The sequence below is a fragment of the Pseudorasbora parva genome, chromosome 2, assembly GCF_024679245.1.
Source record: "Pseudorasbora parva isolate DD20220531a chromosome 2, ASM2467924v1, whole genome shotgun sequence".
In the NCBI taxonomy this organism is placed as follows: Eukaryota; Metazoa; Chordata; class Actinopteri; order Cypriniformes; family Gobionidae; genus Pseudorasbora; species Pseudorasbora parva.
This window is the reverse complement of record NC_090173.1, coordinates 12,945,329-12,969,672: the sequence shown is the minus strand read 5'-3', so window position 1 is coordinate 12,969,672 and position 24,344 is coordinate 12,945,329. Positions and strand designations below refer to the sequence as shown.

General features: G+C 36.8%; 2 protein-coding genes across 4 annotated transcripts; both read left to right on the top strand.

Moving 5' to 3' along the window:
- Positions 1-1,324: 1,324 nt before the first annotated feature.
- On the top strand, positions 1,325-14,394 carry LOC137091934 (gastrula zinc finger protein XlCGF49.1-like). 2 transcript variants are annotated; one of them, XM_067456335.1, is made up of 2 exons: positions 1,325-1,571; positions 12,941-14,394. In XM_067456335.1, exons 1-2 carry the CDS (start codon positions 1,490-1,492, stop codon positions 13,462-13,464), a joined length of 606 nt encoding a protein of 201 aa, XP_067312436.1. In that variant the 5' UTR covers positions 1,325-1,489; the 3' UTR covers positions 13,465-14,394. The 2 variants fall into 2 exon arrangements, with proteins under 2 accessions (XP_067312436.1, XP_067312434.1); XM_067456333.1 differs by lacking the exon at positions 1,325-1,571 and adding an exon at positions 11,058-11,361.
- A 1,219-nt stretch (positions 14,395-15,613) lies between these two features.
- LOC137091908 (gastrula zinc finger protein XlCGF58.1-like) lies at positions 15,614-23,531 on the top strand. 2 transcript variants are annotated; one of them, XM_067456332.1, is made up of 3 exons: positions 15,614-15,916; positions 19,170-20,006; positions 20,118-23,531. In XM_067456332.1, exons 1-3 carry the CDS (start codon positions 15,835-15,837, stop codon positions 20,702-20,704), a joined length of 1,506 nt encoding a protein of 501 aa, XP_067312433.1. In that variant the 5' UTR covers positions 15,614-15,834; the 3' UTR covers positions 20,705-23,531. The 2 variants fall into 2 exon arrangements, with proteins under 2 accessions (XP_067312433.1, XP_067312432.1); XM_067456331.1 differs by having other exon boundaries at positions 19,170-23,531.
- The last annotated feature ends 813 nt before the right edge of the window (positions 23,532-24,344 follow it).

The following is a 24,344-nucleotide window of genomic DNA, read 5'->3' as shown; positions in this document are numbered from 1 at the left end:
CATAATATCCTTTTGACATATTATAACTTTTATTTAAATCCAAATTACTGAGGTTAAACGGGGTGAGGTGCACGCTGCAGCTGGGGTTGTCACCAGACAGAGGTGACCTGAATTTTTTGATTCAGGACTTTTATTTCTTATGCATATTTTGTGATTATTTTATCATTATTTCAATACTTTTTCTATGTAAAAGGTACTTTGAATTACCATTATGAAAAGTGCTATATAAATTAACTTGCCTTGCCTTGATACAATTCTGCAACTGTCCTAGTACAGTTGCTGTACTTTGACATACATTTGTGTCTTTGTACATATAAACAATAATGATAATTATAACAATTAATAAACTGTGGTAAGATGTGAAGGGGAGAAGAATTCATATGTGCGTCACGTTAAGTTGAAAAAAAAAAAAAAAACACCAGTGTATCTTTGCTCATGACTCACGAGGAAGCCTCCTTACTCCTTTAACCTCACATTTAGAGAATTGAGATGTCCTACAAGATGGCTGAGGTCCATCGGTTTCCGGATCGTAGGATGGAGGACGGATTCCCCCTGGATTCATAAGAATCACAAACATGATCAACAGTCAGAGAAATAGACTCTTTATCCTACATTATGAGTGTTTGCTCAAACTCTCATAAAAGCTGATAGTCATTCTAAACCCCCTTAAACCTAGGTAAGGGAACATTTCACACGTAGCACCGTATTCGTGGTCTTAACCCCACATTGCAGTTCTCCATAACATTAATAGAATGTTTGTTCAATGTTATCTTTAATAATGTTTCCAAAAGATAAGCGCAGAAACATTATTTATACATTGTTTGAAAATAGAAATTTCTAGAACATTTTTGAACACGCTTTAATTATTAAACTTAATGACTTAAAAAATATTTTATGGTTGGATTCTACACAGCAAAATCTTTTAGGTTAACAAACAGAATTATTAAAGGAAAGCAGAACAAACATTCTAAGTCACCATTGTTTGCTGTAGTTAAACTCTGATTGTTTTATTCGTTTTTATCTGAATGATTTATCAGTGTGTTCAATAAACACTTTAACTGTGTCAGAAGAATTTGAGACAGAATACGAGTCATAGAGATTGACTGTGTGTAAATAACTTCATTATATTCAGAAAATGTTTTTAAAAAAAATAACAGTGCACCTTGTACAATCACACCCCACCACATTATGTTTCCTCCTCTCGACGCTTCACACTCCAGTCCAGTGGGTGGCGGTACGGCTCATACTTTTTTTTTCCAACCACCTTTAAAACTCAGAGGAAAAATATTAGTTTTCAGCATGATCTCTAGTGCAGTGGTACTGGCTTAATACAAATCATGTAATTATAGTGTACAAAAACAATACATTTTTTTAATTGAATTCCATATACATGCCTGTAATAATCCCACCCTCATAGACATGAATAAGTTTTGAAGTTTCAGGAATATCTGGAGTAGTATGAACTGACCTGAGATCTGCTGCTGTGAAGATGGTGTTTGTTAAAGAGGAGAGTGAGGAGGACACGAGTGAACCAGAACCCTGGAGAATAAAACACGAGGAACAAGGAGGAGGTTGGTGTTTATTCTTTATTCATCTTTAATGACTGGTGTGGTACATTAAACTAACAAACCTTCAGGCACTGGGTATCCACAGATTTTTAAATGACTTAAATTCCTTGATATAAAAACAAGACTGTCATTAAAATCCACTTTTAAAAAATGTCATAAATGCAACTGAACATGCAACGATAAGATTTAGATATTATTTTTGCTCATTGCTCTTTTATTTTGTACACCCTTCAATATTGTTAAATAGCAACATTTTCATATTACCCTTTCACTACATTACCCAAATAAAAGTATAAATACTGCTGTGAGTATTTCTAATGCTGGGTCATTCTGTGTCAACTCAACCAGAGGTTCTTCCCTCTTCCCATTTTTGATTTTGCTAATATATTTTTTGTAGAAAGACAATCATAAGCAGTGATGAAATACAAAATATTAAATGTCACAAATGTATAATTAATGAGTAATCCACTGTTTTGTTGAGAGGGGTCAAAACGACAAATGTGGGTCAATTTGAATACAGCTGATACTTTAAATATATGAAGAAGAAATCCTTTTGAAACTAGAAAGGTATCCCTTTTTTTCTATCACCTCAGTTGCATAGAACAAACCTGTCTGAGTGCCATAAGTATTGTTTTTCCAAAGTTTGCATGCTTGTAACATGCTTGTAAAGTATTCATTATATCTTAATATCCCAACCTGACTTGAATTTAACCAATTTGTAATGTTCAAAAACCAAATGTAGGCATTTGTTTAACTAAACATTTGATACTTTCTGTGTTTAAAGAATGTCTAAAGAACAAATACTACTAAAACTAGAAAGGTATCGTGTTTCACTCTATCAAAACTATTGCATACGATATAACCTATGAATGACAAATATTTTTTATGAAATGTACATGTAATTAACTCAAGATGTGTTTAAGATATCTTAATGTATTTTTATATTTGTTCTTCCTATGAAACTTTTCTTTTGTAATCTTTGTTTTATTAAGGCCCTATATGTGACACTGGACAATAAAATCTTAAAGCTACACTGTGTGATATTTTCCCCCATCTAGTGGTGTAAAGGTATATGACCATCCAGTGAATATTAGTTTCTGCTCCTCTCAATTTCGATTTCGTTTCAACTCCTCCAGTGGCCGATTTAGTCATGGCTTCCAGTTCGAACTCTTCGGTGAGTGTTGCTTCAACTCAAGTGATGAGGTAATTTTTGAAAACTATTATAATTTGCAGTTATTTAATTTACCAAATGATCTATGATCATTTATCAAATATCAAATTAATCTATGTAAAATGAATAATAGTTTTACTTTTTCGTTATTTTTTACCATTTCATTGCTAACATCAGCTATCAGGTTCCCAGACGAATGCAAGCTAATCTTAGTAAAGTAACTTTTATCAGTGCTATCGTTATTCTGTATATTGTACGACATCACTAGCGTAAGGCAAACAAATTATAATGCAATTAAAATATTAATCTCATGTTATCCGTCATAGAACACGGAATTATGTTATAAGGTAAACAATACTTTTTCATCATTGACGCGAGGAAAACTATCCTAGACGTCATTCTAGTGTTATGCTCAGCACACCATGATATAATTAGCCAAGCAACAATAAAACTTCCAATCTTGGAAAGGCCACTCCAATATTTACTTTTGTCTTGTTGATTTGCCTGTCGCGTTGCCGTCTTAATTCTCTTTTCCGCTTCCTTGGCGATACATATCCCGCAATGTTACTAGGTCCCCGATCCGGGTCAAATTCGGTAATCAATTCCGGGACGTGGTTGCTTTCACACAGAAGGCAACCCGGCAATGCTCCGGGAATATTGCGGGTCCGACGTGCAGTGTGAAAGGGGCTTAAGAGTGATCCTCCATCATCATATAGCAGCCTCAAGCAATCCTCCTCTTCACATTCGACACAGTGCCATCGAGTGTAAAAACGCGAAAAGCGAAGCTTGAATTTACGGGTATGTCCCTCTTTGGCAAATGTACTTTCAAGATGGAGGAGCAACATGGCGACCGCCATCCGAACACTCAACACGTATGTATTTTCAATGGTATAAAATTACAAGAATGCATTATTAGTTGAAAGAAGTAAATATACATTAATGAGCACATATATTTTTGAAAGAACTAAGTGATTTTAGCTAAGAATAAACTTAAAAAGTTACACAGTGTAGCTTTAAGTCACAGGGGTATATTTGTGGCTTGTGAAATTTATCGATCTTTCTTTTATGCCAAAAATCATTAGGATATTAATTAAAATACATAAAAAATATTATTCTTAGTGATATGTGTTGTTAAGGACTTAATTTGGACAACTTTAAAGGTGATTTTATTTATATGTTTCAATATTTAGACTTTTTTGCAACTTCAGATTCCAGATTTTTTAAATAGTTGTATCCTGGTAGCTTTCAGATAATGCAAAAATCTAAAAAATAAATAAATAAATAAAACTCTTATGACTGGTTTTTTGGTCCAGGGCCAACTATGGTTCAATACCATAGACATAGGGATCAATGCGGTAATGTGTAGCATTACACTGCATATTTTAACTGTTGGTGGTATACTGTTTGAAGCTGTTAAAATTAACAAATATCCCTGATACTGATTCAAGAATAGATTCTTATAAATACTCATTTTAAAAGTAAAATAATATGCCTCAACTTGACCATTTTCAGTGTTTTAGCACTCAGAGGGGTATGTTTTAAAATCATTGAGTTGCTCCAAAACTGAAAACAGTTGCTCACAAAACAGCATTCAAATAACAGAAGTCAAAAGACTTTTCACCTGCTCTCAGTGTGGAAAGACTTTCACACGTAAAGAAAACCGTAAGAGTCACATGCTAATTCATGCTGGAATAAAACCGTTTACCTGCTCTCAGTGTGGAAAGAGTTTTACACAAAAAGCACACCTTAATGATCATTTGGTAAATCACACTTTAGAAAAGCCTTTCACCTGCCCTCAGTGTGGAAAGACTTTCACACGTAAAGGATACCTTGAGAGTCACATGTTAATTCATACAGGAAAAAGGCCTTTCACCTGCTCTCATTGTGGAAACTCTTTCAGACTGAAAGGAAACCTGACGAAGCACATGTTAATTCATGCTGGAATAAAGCCTTTCACCTGCTCTCACTGTGGAAAGAGTTTTACACAGAAATCACACCTTAATGATCATTTGGTAACTCACACTCAAGAAAAGCCTTTCTTCTGCCCTCAGTGTGGAAAGACTTTCACACGTAAAGAAACAATTGAGAATCACATGTTAATTCATGCTGGAATAAAGCCTTTCGTCTGCTCTCAGTGTGGAAAGAGTTTTACACAAAAAAGACAACTTAAGGAGCATGTGCTAATTCACTCTGTAGAAAAGCCGTTCTCCTGCTCTTAGTGTGGAAACTCTTTCAGACATAAAGGAAGCCTGAAGAATCACATGAGAATTCATGCTGGAATGAAGTCTTTCACCTGCCCTCACTAGCTATTTTTCTATCCGCCTATTTTTATACACATTTTAGGATATTGCATAAAAACCGCCGGATGGAAAAACGTAAAAAACGCATGCGCTCAATGAGTCGGATACATTTTTAATGCGGTCCGAAAACATGCGCATAAACTACGATGGAAACCCTTTTACAGAACAAATTCATTGGTGCGATTTTGTGATGGGACGGCATAACTGGACCAACCAGCGGATATTGCAGAATCCCACGCCATGAATGTGGCACATGCGGGGCTCCCCTTCACTCCTCAGATAAGCACCATGAGTAATCTGTCTTCCTGAGCGTTGCCTAAAAGATTCCTCACTTGTTGAAAACCTGAAAACTGTTGAGCATGGGTCTTGCCTCCCAGGTCGCTTTATTTATTTTTTTAAAAGCGACTTCGCCCCTCGCAATCTGCCATTCTCTTCCTCTTAGGAGCTCTCCCCACTGTGAGTGCTCTACTCCCGCTAAACCAGTGCTCTCATCTGGTGCAAAGAGTTTAATCTGTTTCTCTGGGTTCTGAGGAGGAATTTGTTGATGACACTGTGTCATTGGCAGCTTCTCATGCAGTAGAGTGGTTAAACTCCATGGAGGACTCCACCCCCTGTCGCCTATGGAGCCAGGTGATGTCAGGCCTGGTCAGGACGCAAGCTTTTCAATGTTCTGACCGAGGCTGATGAAAAGAGCCCACCCACCTTGATCAAGATTCCTGCAATTGGGGCGCCACCTGCAGTTGAAACAAGAAGGGGCCATCCCCAAACTGTTCCCACAAAGTTGGGAGCATGAAATTGCCCAAAATGTAGTTAATTTCACTGGAATTAAGGGGCCAAGCCCAACCCCTGAAAAAACAGCCCTACACTAAAGCCCCCTCCAAAAAACGTTACACTTGCGGTCAGGCAAGTACCGCACTCCTGGCAACCACCACCAAATTGGATTGGCAGACAGAGAAACATGATTCGTCACTACAGAGAACACGTCTCCACTGCTCTAGAGTCCATTGGCGGCTGCTTTACACCACTGCATCCCACGCTTTGCATTGCAATTGTAAATGTAAGGCTTGGTTGCAGCTGCTAGGCCATGGAAACCCATCCCATGAAGCTCTGTATGCACTGTTCTTGAGCTAATCTGAAGGTCACACAAGGTTTGGAGGTCTGTAGATATTGACTTTTGAATCGGTTCTCAGCAAGTTACCAGTTGAGCCGGTTCATTATTTAAACTGAATCAAACTTTAGTTTGATAGCATGTCCATAGCATGTACGACTAAAAGGAAACCGAAAGAGCCAGTGCAAACATCTGTCAAAGTTTTCCGAGGATTACAGAGGATTCGGACTGAGTTGGCGATGAGTCTGAGGCACGTCCTGGAAATATGCTTATTATGACTACTGTCATTAAATAACATTTTATTAAAAACCTGCAAAAACCTTTCTGACATCAGATGTAAATATATTTAACTGTAGCTTATTGTGCATGCAGATTATATTTTAAGTCAAGGGAAATGTATACGTTTATAAGGTTTAATCTTTCTATATAGGCTCCTTTAAAGATGTAATATATGTATCTTTATACTGCTATTGTGCCAGTTATTTGCTATTCACTTTCACACAGTTGCTAAAATGTGTTAATTTGCACACTTCATATCACAGTCCTGCAAACATGACAGAAAATGTACTTGCATTTGTTGTCTTGTGGGAAAAATATGAGACCAGTTTTAGACCAAACATACTCTAATAATGGTTGACCGAATGCGATCAGTGAATGATGAGATTGCTGGAAAAAAAGACCCTGCCAGAAGAATTATGTGATAACTGTATGATGTCTGTACCATCTCAGCGAGCTTTTATGATGAGGTTGTATACATGCGCAGTAAGTTGAATTTGCTGTTTACTGACATTTTAGTGTGGATGAGAAATGTTTGGAAAACGTTATTGTGGATGAGAGCGTTTTGAAACAAAATCTTACGTACGAGTAAAAGTACGAGTTCACAGCGGCTATAGAAGGCTTAAAGGCTCTGCCATTTCAAAGAATAGCACAACGGTGAGCACGTCGAGTATAAACACCTCGCCAAACGGACAAGTCTGCGGAGGCTCGCACTGCGGAGACAACTGAAAGTAGGCTATAAACAAGGCTTAATGGATGAAGATGGAAGAAGAAGGCTGTACATTCGCAAGATGGACATATACTCATTACTTCAAGTTTGTCAGAGATAAACAGAACGTACGTAAGACAAGAAGAACGTAAGACAAGAAGAACGTAATAGTCAAATGCAAATGCAGTGTTATGCGACTTCCATAAACACAGCATCTGTAGGGGCTGCCATTGTTGTTTCGCGGGCTATGTGATGTCAGAACTCTAAAGCTTGGAGCATGCTCTGCAAGAACAAAGAAATTTGTTCGTTTTCTCGAGGTGGCAAGAACAAGAAAAAAGTTTGTTCTGGAAGTACATTCCATACATCACAAGAAAAGCAGGTGCCGATCATCTGCGTGTCTCCACATTAACCACGCCCACATTAAATGTATGACCAATCACACAATAGTTCTCGGACACCCGCAAGAAAAAAGTTCTGCTCAGGCGATGTGTCGAGAGCAAGCAGTGAGAACTCCCAAACCAGGGCTGGAGAACAAAATTACGTCATATTGTTCTTGCAGCCCTGGGAGCGAGAACTTTTTCTCTGTTCTTGCAGAGTATGTTGCAGCCATAACTGGGAGAACATCGATCTAGTACGAGTTCACAAGTGGGAAGTCACAGGTTTAACAGCCGTTCCAGTGCACTTTCACGGTTAGACGATTGGAAAAACACGGGCAGGATATGGTATGGATTTTTTGTAATATATTTTTGGGCTACTTTTTAAAGCAGAGGGAATCAGACATGATTGTCCCGCCACCAGACAAGAGGGTCTGCGTGAGAATCCAGGGCTTCCTCCTGCCAGTACCTTCTGATCTCTGTGTCTACACAAATTCTCCTGTGGGTTGGAGTTTTCTTTTCTTTTCCCAATTAAGTCCGCTAGATTCGTTTTTTTGGGAGGGTTGGGTGCGCTTGCTCCCTCTCCATCACGCTGCTCTACGGGCACATCCATCATCTCCTCCATGAACTCACCCCTCAACTTATCAGCAATGTCAATGTCCTTATACCTAGGGTCGACAAACGCGGTCTTTGCCAGTAGTTGTTGAGTTGAGGGTGCACTGTATTTTTCCAAAAAAACAACAATTTTCCTTTAAGTTGCATGTCAATTGGGTGTCCTCCTCGGTTTCTAGCTGCAGCACTGGTTTAAAAGAGGATGCAGTCACTGCTCGCTCAGTAGACAGTGCATCCGTGAAATCGGCAACACGTTTCAGGGCTGCTTTCACCGATTCCATGACCTCCATGTCCTGCCACATCGGAATTAGGTGCTGAGTGGGCCGGTCATCCAAAACCCTCCGAATGGCAGGGTCATTTTTAGCTTCGTTTCCCACCTGGTGGGGCAATCCTGTGAACAAATTAAAACACATTTAGAATAAACTATGCTTTTATATAATAACACGATTTAAATGTACATGTTTTTTTTATTACTTATAGCCCATTTAATATATTATTTATATTTTTATATTAAATATTTTTACATATTCAGGCTATATTAATTTACATTTACAATTTACATCTCGTGTGCGCTTTTGTCTCAGTGGTTTAATGAAGGCTCAAGGCTATTTCATTTAAGTGTTGTCACTCGTCACATGCTGCTCACACTACCGTGATTGTATATTAAGCTACTTTTATATATAATATGAATATTATTTATATGTTTTATATTTTATAACATTTACATATGTATATTAATTCACATATCTCATGTGGTGTGCGCTTTTGTCTCAGTGCTTCAAGGCTATTTAACAAAGACTATTTAGGCTAATTTAACAAATAGTTGCTGTTCACACTACCATGATTGCATATTGTATATTACTATATATATATAATAATTATTTGTTATTTATATTACATATTTTTACATATTTATATTAAATTATATAGGCCTATATGCCTATCTCGTGTGCGCTTTTGTCTCAGTGGTGCTATTTAATTTAACAAAGTGTCGCTGCTCACACTACTGTGATTATATATATATTGTGATTATATATCATTTATATTACATATTTTAATTTATATTAATTTATATATCTCGTGTGAGCTTTTGTCTCAGTGGTTCAACTATTTAATTTAACAGAGTGTGGCACACTACTCTGATTTTAAGCCTGCCAGATGGATATATTTTTCGATAGCCTTTTAATGAAATTGGATTTTCCGAATCACATAGCCTACTATAGATTATTTATTGATTATATTGAATGAAATCTCACAGGCCCAGCTTATTTAAAGTCAATCTTTCCCAAACAGAGTTGGAAGAGAGTTAAAACTTACCAGTACTAAGGAGTGCTGAGGCAGGTCCAGCTCAGTTTGTTCTTTCTGAAGCCGTTGTTTTTTTTTATTTTGTGTTTTTTTTATTGCCAGCTATGGGAGAAAGCGGTCACCAGCGTTTGACAAACATAATGTTGGCTCCGTTATCACTAGTGACACAAGCCAACCTCTTCTTATCCAGAGACCATACTTCAAGAGTGAATCGCAGAACCTCGGACAGGTTATCACTTGTGTGACTTTCTGACAAGAAGGAGGTTTCCAAACACCTTGACTTCAGCTCCCAGTTGGTGTTCAGGTAATGAACTGTCACGCTCATAGGGCATCATATTAAGGCTTGACCACATATCTGTTGTGAGTGAAAAATGGTCAGCGTCTTTTAACTCATGAGTCTCTGGTACTACCTTTTTGAAAAGTATTTTCTGTCAGGGGGACATATTGTTTGTCAAAGGCCTGTTAAATGGCAACTTTTCCTCCACCAGACGGCGGGTCACGCTATCCGTCAGGGTTTGCCAGTAATGGCTGTCGCATTGGTAATTAGTCCCTTTAGCAAACGAGCCTGCGATCCTCAGCTGTCGTCCCTGCCCTGAGGTTGTAGGCCGATCTTCAGAAGAAGCACTTGTGGTGCTGCCAAGGGCAACAATGTTGCCGGATGATGGATTTGAAGATGGTCCTCAGGTTAGAAGTATTTGAGCGTGATACCAGTACCTTTTTGTGGCATAATCTATAAATGAGCTCATCCAAATTAGCTGGAAGTCCTTTTTTGTCTGGTTCAAAGCCAAAATTTGCCCATATTAGCGATGTGCCATTTGGCTTTGCCACCAAGTTAGCCCTCTCTGCCATGTTTCAATGGAATAGTAGCCTATCTATCTACCCGCTATTGTCGGCTGCGCAACCACGTGAGAGAATTGTGTTAAGCATGTGCAATTAAAAACTGAGGTCCTGCTTATGCGCTTGTATTTTATGCTCTAATAAAATTAAATTCAAATTATAGGCTACAAGACATTTTTTTTTATTTACCTTTATTTTACCAGGAAGTCTCATTGAGATTAAAATCTCTTTTACTCTTTTACATTACACAGGTCCTCTTGCATATAGTTAATAGTTAATACAAATGGAATGTTATAATCGAACATTGCGCGCCCCATCTCTCGAAAGGTCGTTTTTTCTCAATCTTTTGATTAAGTTTTTATTTTTTTAAACCTTGAATAAGCATCTGGTTTAAGACATACTTTTGCCTTTTTCCCTCATGGCATAGGATGTTTTTGTGGGCGTTCCCAGTATTGCAGACCAAGTCTGCGTCTCAATTCGGCTAAAAAGCAGACCATCTGGGTATCTTTGGAATACTCATTTCAACATACTATCAGGGATGTAGCATACAATTTCTCTTTTTGAAAACTATTTACGACAGATAGTAGGTGAATTGGGATGTACCAGTTTCCCCTATAACTCAAATCCCATGCAAGATATATAATTTTCACCAATTTATTTCCCAAAGCCTTTCATTTCTTTAAGCAAATATTTTTTTAATGGGGGAAAAACGGTGCACGGTGTGCTAAGCAAACAGTTTTTTCCCCCTCACTATCTCTCCCTACCACTGGGTGGCGCTAAGACACATACGTGTGTTTGCCAGTTACCATTAAACCCCAGAGGAAGAAGATTCATTTTCGGTGTTTGGTTAAAGCAAACGATTAAAATTTTAATTTTAGTGCATAGAAAGGTTGTTTTAAAAAAAGTAGTCAAGTCAACAAATGCATGTAATATTCCCATCCTCATAGACGTGACTAAGTTTTGAAGCTTCAGGGATATCTTGAGGAGTATGAACTGACCTGAGATCTGCTGCTGTGAAGATGGTGTTTGTTAAAGAGGAGAGTGAGGGGGACACGACTGAACCAGAACCCTGGAGAATAAAACACGAGGAACAAGTAGGAGGTTGGTGTTTATCCTACATTCATCTTTAATGATTGTTGTGATAGCCAACGGAGCACGTGCGACTCGTACAGAAGTGGTTTTTTTTTGGATCGACCACAGCTGGACGGACCGGACACTCCAATATCATTTTGCTCTCGTGTGAACTGCCTCTCCTCTCACTCAGATATTGCGTGTGCGCTCAAACGGCATGCACTCGCCAATCTCTCCGTGTTCTTAACTAATTATTTTCGTTTCTGGATTAAACGTTGTTAGAAGTCATATTAACCAAGAATATACTTCGACTGACCGATGAAAATGCTCCACAGAATCGTATTGGTTGAGAGTGAACTGCACCTGGAATTAGTTGGACAATCAAATTTCTTTACACGTTTAGTTTGGATTTTTTTCCAATGAAAACCACCTTCATATTAGCTATAGCTATGTATCTCTCCTCTACAGCAGTGAATATGACAGTTACAGGGCAATTTATCTGCAAATGCATTAATTTCATAGAATATGTTATTATATGACTAAGTTTAGGGAATAAGTCCGGTCTTAAATCCGAAGATATTTTTATATATTAAACACAAGTACACACAAGTGTGCTTTTTGTTTGTTTGTATAGATAAATCTTTTAGAGGGGTTTGACCTGCAATGCAGTTTTGTACATTCATCCAAGCACCCCATTCTGGGTCATTTCTACAATACATATGAAAAAAAAAGAAATAATAATAAAAATACAAAATTATATATAGACGTGTATCTGCAAGCAGTATCAGGGCCAAGCACAACAGAAGCAGCACACCAACTGCAAACAATTAGTAATGGAGATTTAGTGACATAATGGAGATTCAATGACATTACTGCATTGAACTACTATATATACATTTTAAATATAATATTTATGTCCTGATAATAATATAATAAAAAACATTGCTTTATTTTGGTTTAAAATACCGCAATAAATATCGTATTGTAAGTTTAGTATACTGTTACACCCCTAGTGGTTACCATGGAATACCTAATAACCCTGTTTTATTCATTTATTTGTTGTAAAACCATTGTTTATTTAAGGGGAGATCTATTCACTATGTACACTAATCAGGCATAACATTATGACTACTGACAGGTGAAGTGAATAACACTGATTATCTCTTCATGGCGGAACCTGTTAATGTGTGGGATATATTAAGCAGTAAGTGAACATTTTCTCCTCAAAGTTGATGAGTTAAAGCTGCAACATACTCTGCAAGAACAGAGAAAAAAGTTCTCGCTCCCAGGGCTGAGAGAATAACATGACGTCATGTTGTTCTCCAGCCCTGGTTTGGGAGTTCTCGCAGCTTGTTCTCGACACATCGCCTGAGCAGAACTTTTTTCTTGCGGGTGTCCGAGAACTATTGTGTGATTGGTCAGACATTTAAAGTGGGCGTGGTTAATGCGGAGAAACGCAGATGATCGACACCTGCTTTTCTCGTGAAGTATGAATGTACTGGCTATAACGAACTTTGTTCTAGTACATTGTCGTGTAAACATGCCCCATTTCCTTTTTATTTACCAATTGTCCCAACTGATTTTAATCATTTTAATGTTTTCATTTTAGGCTTCCTGAAAGTGAAAGAGGAAAGACAAGATCTGATTGAAGTGGAGGAGAAACATCAGGATCAGAAAACTTGTGAACAAAGCAGCATTCAAATAACAGAAGTCACAATACCTTTCACCTGCTCTCAGTGTGGAAACTCTTTCAGACATAAAAGAAGCCTTAGGACTCACATGATGATTCACACTGGAATAAAGCCTTACACCTGCTCTCAGTGTGGAAACACTTTTAACTATAAAAAAAACCTTAAGAGTCACATGATGATTCATAATGGAATAAAACCATTCACCTGCCCTCAGTGTGGAAACACTTTCAGACATAAAGGCAACCTGAAGAAGCACATTCTAATTCATACTGGAATAAAGCCTTTCTCCTGCCCTCACTGTGGAAAGAGATTTACACAGAAAGCACACCTTACAGGTCATTTGTTAATTCACTCTTCAGAAAAGCCTTTCTCCTGCTCTCAGTGTGGAACCTCCTTCAGACATAAAAGAAACCTTAATAGTCACATGTTAATTCATAATTAAAAGACATTTCAGCTTCTCTCAGTGTAAAAAGTTTCACCTGTAGACAAGGACTTAATAGTCACGTGAGAAATCACACTAAAGTGATGCCTTACGCATGTCATCTGTGTGAGAAGAGATTTAAATGGCTCACGACTCTCAATGCTCACTCTACAGTGAGGCAATTTAAAGGAGCGGTCAGCAATTTCTGAGAAACGCTTTTAAAATTGGATCAGACCAAGCAGCACAACACACTTGTAGCCAAAGTGGGTATCCATTTTATATATATATATATATATATATAGCAAAAATATTTGTTGGTGGACAATAAATGTGGCATATGTGGAATTAAATAATGGGGTAATCAAATGTAGGCTACTATAATAATATTTTTATTTTAACCTTTAGTTTAGTTTCAATGTTAGAATGTAATATGATTTTTATTTTCCTTTTTTCACATAATGTTGCATAGCCTACATTACATGCACTATATTTTTCATAGCCTTTTATAGGACATCATTGGGCAGGAAGTGAAATACATTTTTTTTTTTTTTTAAATAAATAAATGTTTTATTTTTTCAAATATAAAAGTGTAAACAAATATATAGAGAGATGTATACACCGTGTTTTGGAAAAAGAGTAAGTACAATTGTACTTACACAATAACTCTACAATTCTACAATTTACACAATAACTCAAAACCAACCAAACATTATTGTAATGTGTGAGCATACACATGCTAAATTATCCATTCAGGTATCAAGATCTGTCAAACACACTTGTATACTCCATAAATATCTACCAATGTCCATTAATATCTAGCAATATCCAACAAGACGAAGGAAACTTTTATTGCCATGTATTGCATGCATGGTACAATTTATTGTGTTTTACAGAACTTTTTTTTTGACTGACTGACTGTGTATGACTTCACAAAGAAATCTGTAAAAATAGACATGCAAATGTGTCTTTTTTTGTAGGTGTAAAAAACCTTTTTTACATGCAACACATTGCTACACAAATAAATGTACTGTATACATACAAACGTGCATATTCTTTCTCTGTGTACTGTGTACTATAGTACTGATTTTCTTAAAGTAAATGTAGTTTTTTTTTAACCTACCGTTGAAATCTCGCAGCAAGTCACCTTTATTTATATAGTGCTTTTTACAATATAGAGTTGCAAAAGAAATGGTTTAGTCTGTACAGCAGATCTTAAAGGAAATTGTTATAGTCCAGTTTAAAGTCTAGTGATGGTTCATTCCCGTAAAAAGTTAATTAATTCATTAACTTAAAAAGTTAATTAATTTAGTTTATTTAAATATACAGCCGCATTGGAGAAAACATGGATGGATCGTCCAGCTCAGTTCAGTTCTAATACAATAGTGTCAATGCAAGCAGATCAATAATATTTTTCCATTTTAAGTGTCCCCCTAAGCAAGCCAAAAGGCGACAGTGGCAAGGAAACTCCGTCAGGTGGCAAAATGAAAGAAAAAATCTTGGAAGAAATCAGGGTCAGTTGAGGGCCCAGTTCTCTGGCCAACAAACAATATATAATAATGTTCCAGCATTACAGATCAGAAGTCAAATTAGATCCGAATGAAGATCAGAGTAATCTACTTCTCAAACAATGCTAGGAAGACACTTCCAGTTTAGTTTAGGTGCTAAATAGGACAAGGGTCTACTGCCTGCTGTTGATTTTGATATTCTATAGGAACTCGAGCTGCTGTGTTTTAAACCAGCTGGAGTAAAGTGAGCAGGGCAACCACCCAGTAGAGCACTACAATAAACTAGCCTTGTGGTCATGAACTAACTGTTTTGTCATTAAAAGCATGTCGTAATTTAAATATATTTTTAAGATGAAGAATGTATATTTAGGTTACAATTTTTACCAAAAAGTTCCAATTTAGCTGACTTTACCCCTATTTTAGTGCTCAGTTATACTGCAAATAATGTTTCTACAGCATTATTATGAAAAAGTATTTTTATGACACTCATAAGGGAACGTTCGGTGATTTTCACTGAAATATTTGACTGGAATAAATTAATCGCTCTCCTTTCTCTTCCTCTTTCAAGTTTGGTGCCAATTGATAGATCCCACTCCAGTCCAGTGGGTGGCGGTAAGGTACAAATACGTTTGTTTACCAAACACCATTAAACCTCAGAGGAAGAAGAATGTTTTTTTTTTTAGCATGTTCTCTGCTGTCGTTTTAGTGGTCTTTTAGATACGATTCTTACGAACTGTTGTACTTTTATTAAAAAGAAAGATACACATTTTGAATTGGGTCAGTAAATACCTCTAAATATTCCCATCCTCATAGACGTGACTAAGTTTTAAAGCAAGCAGGGATATCTGGAGGAGTATGAACTGACCTGAGATCTGCTGCTGTGAAGATGGTGTTTGTTAAAGAGGAGAGTGAGGGAGACACGACTGAACCAGAACCCTGGAGAATAAAACACGAGGAACAAGGAGGAGGTTGGTGTCTTTTCTTCATGCATCTTTAATAACTGTAGTAGTACATTGAGTCTTTAATTCCTTAATGTAAAAATGCGTTAATTAACATTAATCATTAATATGTCTGCAACTAAACAGACAGCAATAAGATTTCATTTGCGCTTGGATGGACTCTTCATAAACTTTTTACATTAGCGTAATCTCATAAATTATATATATATATATATATATGTGTATATATATATATATATATATATATATATATATATATATATATATATATATATATATATATATATATATATATATATATACACATATATATATATATATATATATGTGTGTGTGTGTGTGTGTGTGTGTGATTTATTTATTTATTTTATTTTTTTACTTGTAGCAAGTATGCACATAGCTTAAAAACTGTTAAGTACAATACATAATGTTCTAAATCCTACTGTTTTCATTTCCTGATACCACACCTACACTCTGTTTTTACAATCAATTACTTCAGTCAATTGATTTGTTGACTAAATTAATACTATTTGTTCTTGGATCATCACATTTGTTGACAAATTTAATAACAACTGTTATTGACCCATGTTCAGCCTGCTTCTTCCTGGACGTTTTCCAGTAAATGGTGCCTCCTTGTCTCTTTATGGAAGTGCTGAGTGTCGTTGGACCTTTTGTTTTTACAAGAATAGGTCTAAATCGTAGCTTATCTCAAGGCACTGTTCCATCAATCCTGAAACATGCAGTAGTGAATTTAAAAATGACCCTTTTTACCAAAATTAATGGAAAAGGTTGTCTTCCTTCTAAGGGTGTCACAATTCTCCAAATCCTCGATTCAATTAAATTTTCGATTCTAAGGTCATGGTTCGAATCGATTCTTGATTTTTACATTTATTTATTTTTTAAGCACAGGTTGCTATGCCATTTTTAGACTAGACTTTTATGCAATATAATATCCAACCTTTGTTCGCAATGTACCACACTACATTGTCAAATTTTAAAGATTTATTAACAACATAATGTAACAATAACTTATATCTTCAGTCATTTGAAAACTTAAGCAAAATTACCTGCCATCTAGTTTCTCTTTCTCTTCTTCACAGAAGATGACATTCAATTTCACAACAAAACAAACAAAAACAATAACATGTAATGTGCTGTGATGGTTATAAAGCTCTGCGTTGCTCTGGAGGTCCAGCAATTTGTAAACTAAACTAAATGTGCGCTGCTCAGATCTTCAATAACTTTCTCCTACATTATTGTAGCTACGTGGAAGGAATCACCGTAGCTGTGAGAGGCGTTCTACTTATCTACTACGTATTTCGTAGCGTGGTTCTAGCGCTCAAATTAAAAGCCTAAATGCACATTGACTCTTATTTTTAAATGCTCGCGCCTTATTGCATTTGCAGCTACTCATTCAAGTTCAGATGAGGGAGATAAAGTATGCATTGTTACAATCGTCTAAAACATATAACTATATAAACATTGTAAGGTAAACCTTGTCATTATTCATCAGCATTAGTTCATAAACAATTGCCTGGCATAATTGTGCACTATTCATTGATTGAGCCGTTCTGAAGCGCCATATTAGAGATGCGAGAGCCTGAAGAAGCTCAACAGTGCCGCGTTTTCCTGCGGTTAGATCCGCACATTACAGCTCAAATGTGCTCATTCATTAAGTCATTACTCTTGTGTTGTTTACAAACATCAGAAGTTGATGCTTTATTTTTGGTTAATCTAGCTACTGTATCGAATAAATACCTAGGGTTATGTTTGTTTTCTTCTAAGAGAGTCGAGAAATAAGCAGCTCTAGCAGTTTTATTGCCTTTCTGTATGCAATCATACTATCTTTCCATGAAATACAAAAAACCTCCAGTTTTGTTTTTTTCCAGCTGCGCTCCATTTTTACAGCTGCTGTTTTAAGGGCCCGAGTGTGCTCGTTCTACCACGGTGTTGGACTATATTCTGCTTTAATTATTTATACTACTTTTTTCTACTAGCCTTTTTACTTTTTTATTTATCTTCTTTAAGTGCAGGGAAGCAACTGTGTCTAAAGTGCAGGAAAAGAGAGAGTCATTAGTTTATGTTGCAACATTGAGTTCCTCTAGGCTACAAAGCAATCTTTAGTCTTTAGTTGAATAATTCAAGGTGGCTTTGCAGTATACAAATTAAGTATACATGATATTAGGTAATGATCTGAGATGTCATCGCTCTGCTGCAGAATTTCAACGGCATCAACATTTATTCCATGTGACAGTATTAGGTCTAAAGTATGATTATGACAATGAGTGGATCCTGACACGTGTTGCCTAACTTGTTTTCATCAACTCGGAGGAGGCTGAAAATACATATATTATCATGCCTGTTTTCTGCAATCATCTGTGTACAGAACTTATTTTTGCAGCCTTATTTCAAAATGGATTAAATTAATTATCTTCCTAAAAATTCTGCAAACAATACCCCATAATGACAACGTGAACCAAAGTTTGTTTGGAATCTTTGCAAAAATGTTTTTATTTTTATTTTATTTTTTCTAAAACAACACATCTGCACAACGGTGCACAGCCATTTTTTTAGATCTCTCCAGAGATGTAAGTGTATCCCCACCCCTCATCATAAATTATCTGTTATCTCTGGTCTTCTAACTTCCTGCTCTTAAGCAGAGTACGATTAAACATGATTTCTTATTAAAAGAGCACAATAGATTCAACACAAATGTGGATTGGAACCGTGTTCAGAGTTCATCTCAAGGTTGTTAAGACAACAGGGATCTGGTTTGACAAACAACTTTGGCTGTTATCTTGTTGTGAATAAATGTTTGCAAGGCTGTAAAATACTTGGGGGGTTTTGTCAGCTTGGCTGAATTGGGCCTACATCTTTTCGATGATTAGGTTGTTGATTTTGGGTTCTGGAGTGTTGAATTGTTGTTTTTGTGTGGAATTATGTTTGAACGAATCATCTAGAAGATTAATTTGGGTCTTATGCGCCCTCAATTCCTACATATTCTTCTGCTTGAACATTTTTACAAAATATCTTATCTGGCTATGCTTTCATCACTAAACAAGTTTAAGTTACTTTAACAGGTTGTGTTTTCTCCTTTGGTAAATTGCTGCTGTGAAATTGACTTCTTGGCCCGGTCACTCTTGTAAAAGAGATTTTAATCTCAATGAGCTAATGAGTTTTTGAACCTAGTTAAATGAAGGAAGAATTAATGAAATTGTCCCAATTGATATTTTTTTTAATCATTTTAATGTTTTGATTTTAGGCCTGATCGAAGTGAAAGAGGAAAGACAAGATCTGAATGAAGTGGAGGAGAAACACCACGTTCAGAAAACTCATGATGCCACCACTGGAGAGAAATCATTGAGTTGCTCACCAAGAGGCATTCAAATAGCAAAATTCAAAAGACATTTAACCTGCTCTCAGTGTGGAAAGACTTTCAGACATAAAAGAGGCCTAAGGATTCACATGATGATTCATACTGGAATAAAGCCTTTCTCCTGCTCTCAGTGTGGAAACGCTTTTAACTATAAAAAAAGCCTCAAGAGTCACATGATGATTCATACTGGAATAAAGCCATTCTCCTGCTCTGAGTGTGGAAACACTTTTAAATATGAAAAAACCCTTAAGAGTCACATGACGATTCATACTGGAGTAAAGCCGTTCTCCTGCTCTCAGTGTGGAAAGACTTTCAGATGTAAAGAAGGTCTTAAGAGTCACATGTTAATTCATACAGGAAAAAGGCCTTTCTCCTGCTCTCAGTGTGGAAAGAGTTTTATATATAAAAAAAGCCTCAAGACTCACATGATGATTCATACTGGAATAAAGCCTTTCATCTGCTCTCAGTGTGGAAACGCTTTTAAACAAAAAAGAAGCCTTGAGAGTCACATGTCAGTTCATACTGGAATAAAGCCTTTCGTCTGCTCTCAGTGTGGAAAGAGTTTTACACAGATAGGACGACTTAATGAGCATATGCTAATTCACACTTCAGAAAAACCTTTCGCCTGCTCTCAGTGTGGAAAAACTTTCATACGTAAGAGAAGCCTTAAGAATCACATGTTCATTCATGCTGAAATAAAGCCTTTCGTCTGCTCCCAGTGTGGTAAGAGTTTTACACAGAAAACACAACTTAATAATCATTTTGCAATTCACACTTCAGAAAAGCCTTTCTCCTGCTCTTCTTCAGAAAAGCCTTTCTCCTGCTCTTCTTCAGAAAAGCCTTTCACCTGCTCTCAGTGTGGAAAGTCTTTCACACGTACAGAAGGCCTTAAGACTCACATGTTAATTCATACTGGAATAAAGCCTTTCACCTGCTCTCAGTGTGGAAAGGGTTTTATACAGAAAAGACAACTTAATGATCATTTGGTAACTCACACTGAAGAAAATCCTTTCACCTGCCCTCAGTGTGGAAAGACTTTCACATGTAAAGGAACCCTGAAGAGTCACATGTTAATTCATGCTGGAATAAAGCCTTTCGTCTGCTCTCATTGTGGAAAGAGTTTTACACAGAAAGGACACCTTAAGGATCATTTGGTAACTCACACTAAAGAAAAGCCTTTCACCTGCCCTCAGTGTGGAAAGACTGTCACACGGAAAGGATACCTAAAGAATCACATGTTAATTCATACTGAGAAAAAACCTTTTGTCTGCTCTCATTGTGGCAAGAGTTTTACACAGAAATCACACCTTAATGAGCATGTGCTAATTCACACTTCAGAAAAGCCTTTCTCCTGCTCTCAGTGTGGAAAGACTTTCACACGGACGGGACATCTTAAGACTCACATGAGAATTCATTCTTAAAGAATACAATTCACCTGCTCTGTGTGGAAAGACTTTGAAAGAAACCCTTGGGAATCACATGTTAATTCATGCTGGAATAAAGCCTTTCAGCTGGGAGCTTCACTATTACATTGTGAGTCTGTACGTTTTGGGGGCGGAGCAGTGGGGGTGTGTTGTTTGTTTGTGTTGATTTCTCAGAAATCGCTGTTAAATTGGGCAAGAAACCAGTAGCCTGGCTCCGCCCTCCTATGTACTTCCACTCAATTTTCATTTTCCTTCAGTACTACCCGGGACTGCAGTGTATTCTCAGGTTTTCTCTAAACTAATTTTAACCGGTCCAATCAGCAAACAGAGGGAGTGGCGGAGATCGATGATGTTGTGCGCTAGTTGTAATTGTAGTTCAGTAATGGCGACGGAGAAAGATGCGAGGGAAGCCATTCGTTCCTTTATGACAACGCTGCCAAATACTTAGAAGTTAAAGCCGGAGCAAGAACAATCTTTGCTGTGATTTGTTGGTGGCCATGGTGTTGTGGCCCTCCTCACCAACAGGATAAATGCTCCGTAAGTGATGAAGGGGTTGGCTGGGGGAAGCCCTATTCGGATGATAATTGTTCCTTGTGGGGTCGGAAGGTATTGCCATCATTTAAGTTACAGGGACTAGTCAGTTATTTTATTGCCGTCCGTTTCCCACCACCTGCCTAAGAATCCCCGGCCAAATTACCGACTGCTTTTACAAACACCAAGGTCGTGTGGGGATGTAATTGCTGCCAGAATCCACATCTCTGAGTTTTCAAGAATATATTTCTTCAAAATTAACTGTTTATAATCCTTTTTGAACACTGCAGAGCACCATACGGTTGCGCTTTGCTGTTATTTGGATGCACTTGTATTTCTTTAAAAGGCTGGCATGTATTTACAAGACCAATATATTTCATCACGCTCAAAAAATTTAAACAAAAGCATGTAAACATTTAAATTGGGCCATTATTTATGGCAGCATTTACTGTCATACATTAATTACAGCATACAATCATGTTACGGACCATGTGATCAGCACGTTCCTGATCACAAAACTCTCCCCCTCCACCGTGAATAAATCACAATCCGAATCCACGAGTTTTAGGTTTTATCACTGAGGTGGTGTGCATGCACATTTATTTTGACGGATTTCCATGTGAGAAGGGCGCATGACATATGTCACGACCAAACGGTAACGATTGGTTATGGCAGATCTAGAGTAGCTCTGGGGAGATCCAATAGTTTTAAACTTCAACAGAGTACCCGCCTTTGCGGAAGTAAACGCTTGTCAATGGAGAGTGGCCAGGCTCTCTGTACAAATAAAATGTACAAGAGTCTAGTAAGAACAGCCTAAGAAACCAGCAACCTGTTACTAAAAATACAAAGAAGAAACATGTTTTTAGATGTATATTTTAAATAATAATAATGACAGAATCATACTTGAAGGTATTTTCCTTTTTGCTATTTACGGCTACCATAGAAATGACAACTACAAATTATATGAGCCAGAGTCAAAGTCAAATAATAATGATTATTATTATTATGTTATAGTCTCCATGTAAACTACAAAAATGTGAATTTATGAAAATGATGTAATGCGCATGCATGCGTATATTACATACTCAGTTTATATGAATAATGAATAATACACTGTTTTTAGTTTCTTGTGCAGATGCATGCATCTTTTCAAAAATACAAAGGAAAAACATTAAAATGTTTTAGTACATCGTTGCCGCGTGTTATGTCATACTAAGCACCCTGTTTGGGAGAAAATGTTTTAGTTAGTAGCTAATGTAGCTAGACAGATAAACTATAATAGAGTGATCACAGGAAATCAAGTGTATCCATTCAGAAGAGCCGACGCACAATTAACATAATCAATGCATAATTATGTTTTTCTTGAAATTTTCTTTTCGTTATATGACTTCACATGAAAGAAATGCGTAAAAATAGACATGAAAATGTCAATTTTCTGTTTACATGTAACACATTGCTACACAAATAAATGTACTGTATTCATACAAATGTGTATATTCTTTCTCTGTGTACTATAGTTTTGACTTTTCATAGTAAACTTTTACGTAGCATTGCAATCTTCCAGCCAGCAAAGCTATGTGGGGCTCAAATGGTTTGCATCTGGCCAATCTAAAGGGGCCCAGTGAGTGTTGTCCTCAGTTTCCATGCAGACCTTACATGGGCTTGCCCAAGTGAGTTGAAATGAACATTGATTAGTGTACACACTACAGAGTGTTAAAACTTAACACTGACTCAGTGTTGAGTAGAGATTATTCAGTGATTTAATTGAGTGGTGGTTGTGCATTAGTTATGAACACCTGCTGACCACTGAAGGAAAGAGGAACAAGAACAACAGAAAAAGTAAAAGTCACAAGCAGAAACACAACAAATTACAAATTACTTTTATGTATATGCGAACTCAGGTATTTTAAACACATTAGCTCTTTCTACGCAGTTTAGCTGTTCATCCACATGAAAACGCAGTATGCGGTTACTGAAACCAGACTTTTAAAAAAAAAACTCCAGCCAAGGTGAAGACTTTTAGAAACTCCGGTTGCAGCGTTGCCGTGTAGATGATGAAGCCGGAGATTTCGGCTTGTGAAGAACTGTGCACCGTTCTCTTCTTTTTTTGACGCAAGATTTAGGGGTGTAACGATACACTTGTCACGATTCGATATGTATCTCGATGCTGAACTCACGATGCAATATGTATCCCGATATGTTAAGGGAAATTAAAAAGGTTTTATTTTTTTTATTTTGTACTTTTTATTATTATTATATATTATTATTTGTGTTTTATTATCTGGACCCACAAATATTCCCCCATTGCATTATTATACATTATATTCAACATTATGTATAGTTGTTGTATGATTGTATGTAATAAGATTGTTAATGTAATAATATAAATAAAAAAATTTCCTCCTCATGCATTACTCACTTTTTCAATGCAGGCAGCATCTCTCCCCGTCCCTGCTATGCCCTGTCTCTCCCGCTATTAATGCAGTATGTAAAAATGAACCACCTGAAATGCTTTAAATAATCATACTGCCAAAACTAAATGTGATCTGGTTAATTAAAATTTTGTTTGTGCTTTCACTAAGGAGTGTCGCTTTAAATAATGTTTGCGCTCTCACTGAGGAGCGCCATTCCACCAGCATGTGCTCTTCAGGTGATCAATGCACTCATCAAAGCTCTAATCGCAAGAAAGCTCATCAGAATGACCTCTAGTCTCAAACTGGAAACGTTTAGTTCATCCAAGAATTTTAATTAAAGCCATTATGTCTCTTCAACAGACTAGAAGGCTAATGAATATTTGGATTAGACACTCGATTAGTTATTTTTATATGCCTTTATGACATTCTTTGCATCTTTTAAGTTTGAGAGGAATGGACTTTAAAAATGGAGGGACAAATCCCTCAGGTTTCATAAAGAATATCTTAATTTGTGTTTGGAAGTTAAAAAAATTGACATGATGGTGAGATAATGTTGACAGAGTTTACATATGTGGTAGCCTACATTTGTTAATTTGTGTTTGGGTGAATTATACCCTATAAATAGGCCTACTACAGCAAGTTGAGCCTTGGATAAAACAACTCTGTAACGTAGATCATATTGTTTCCATCAA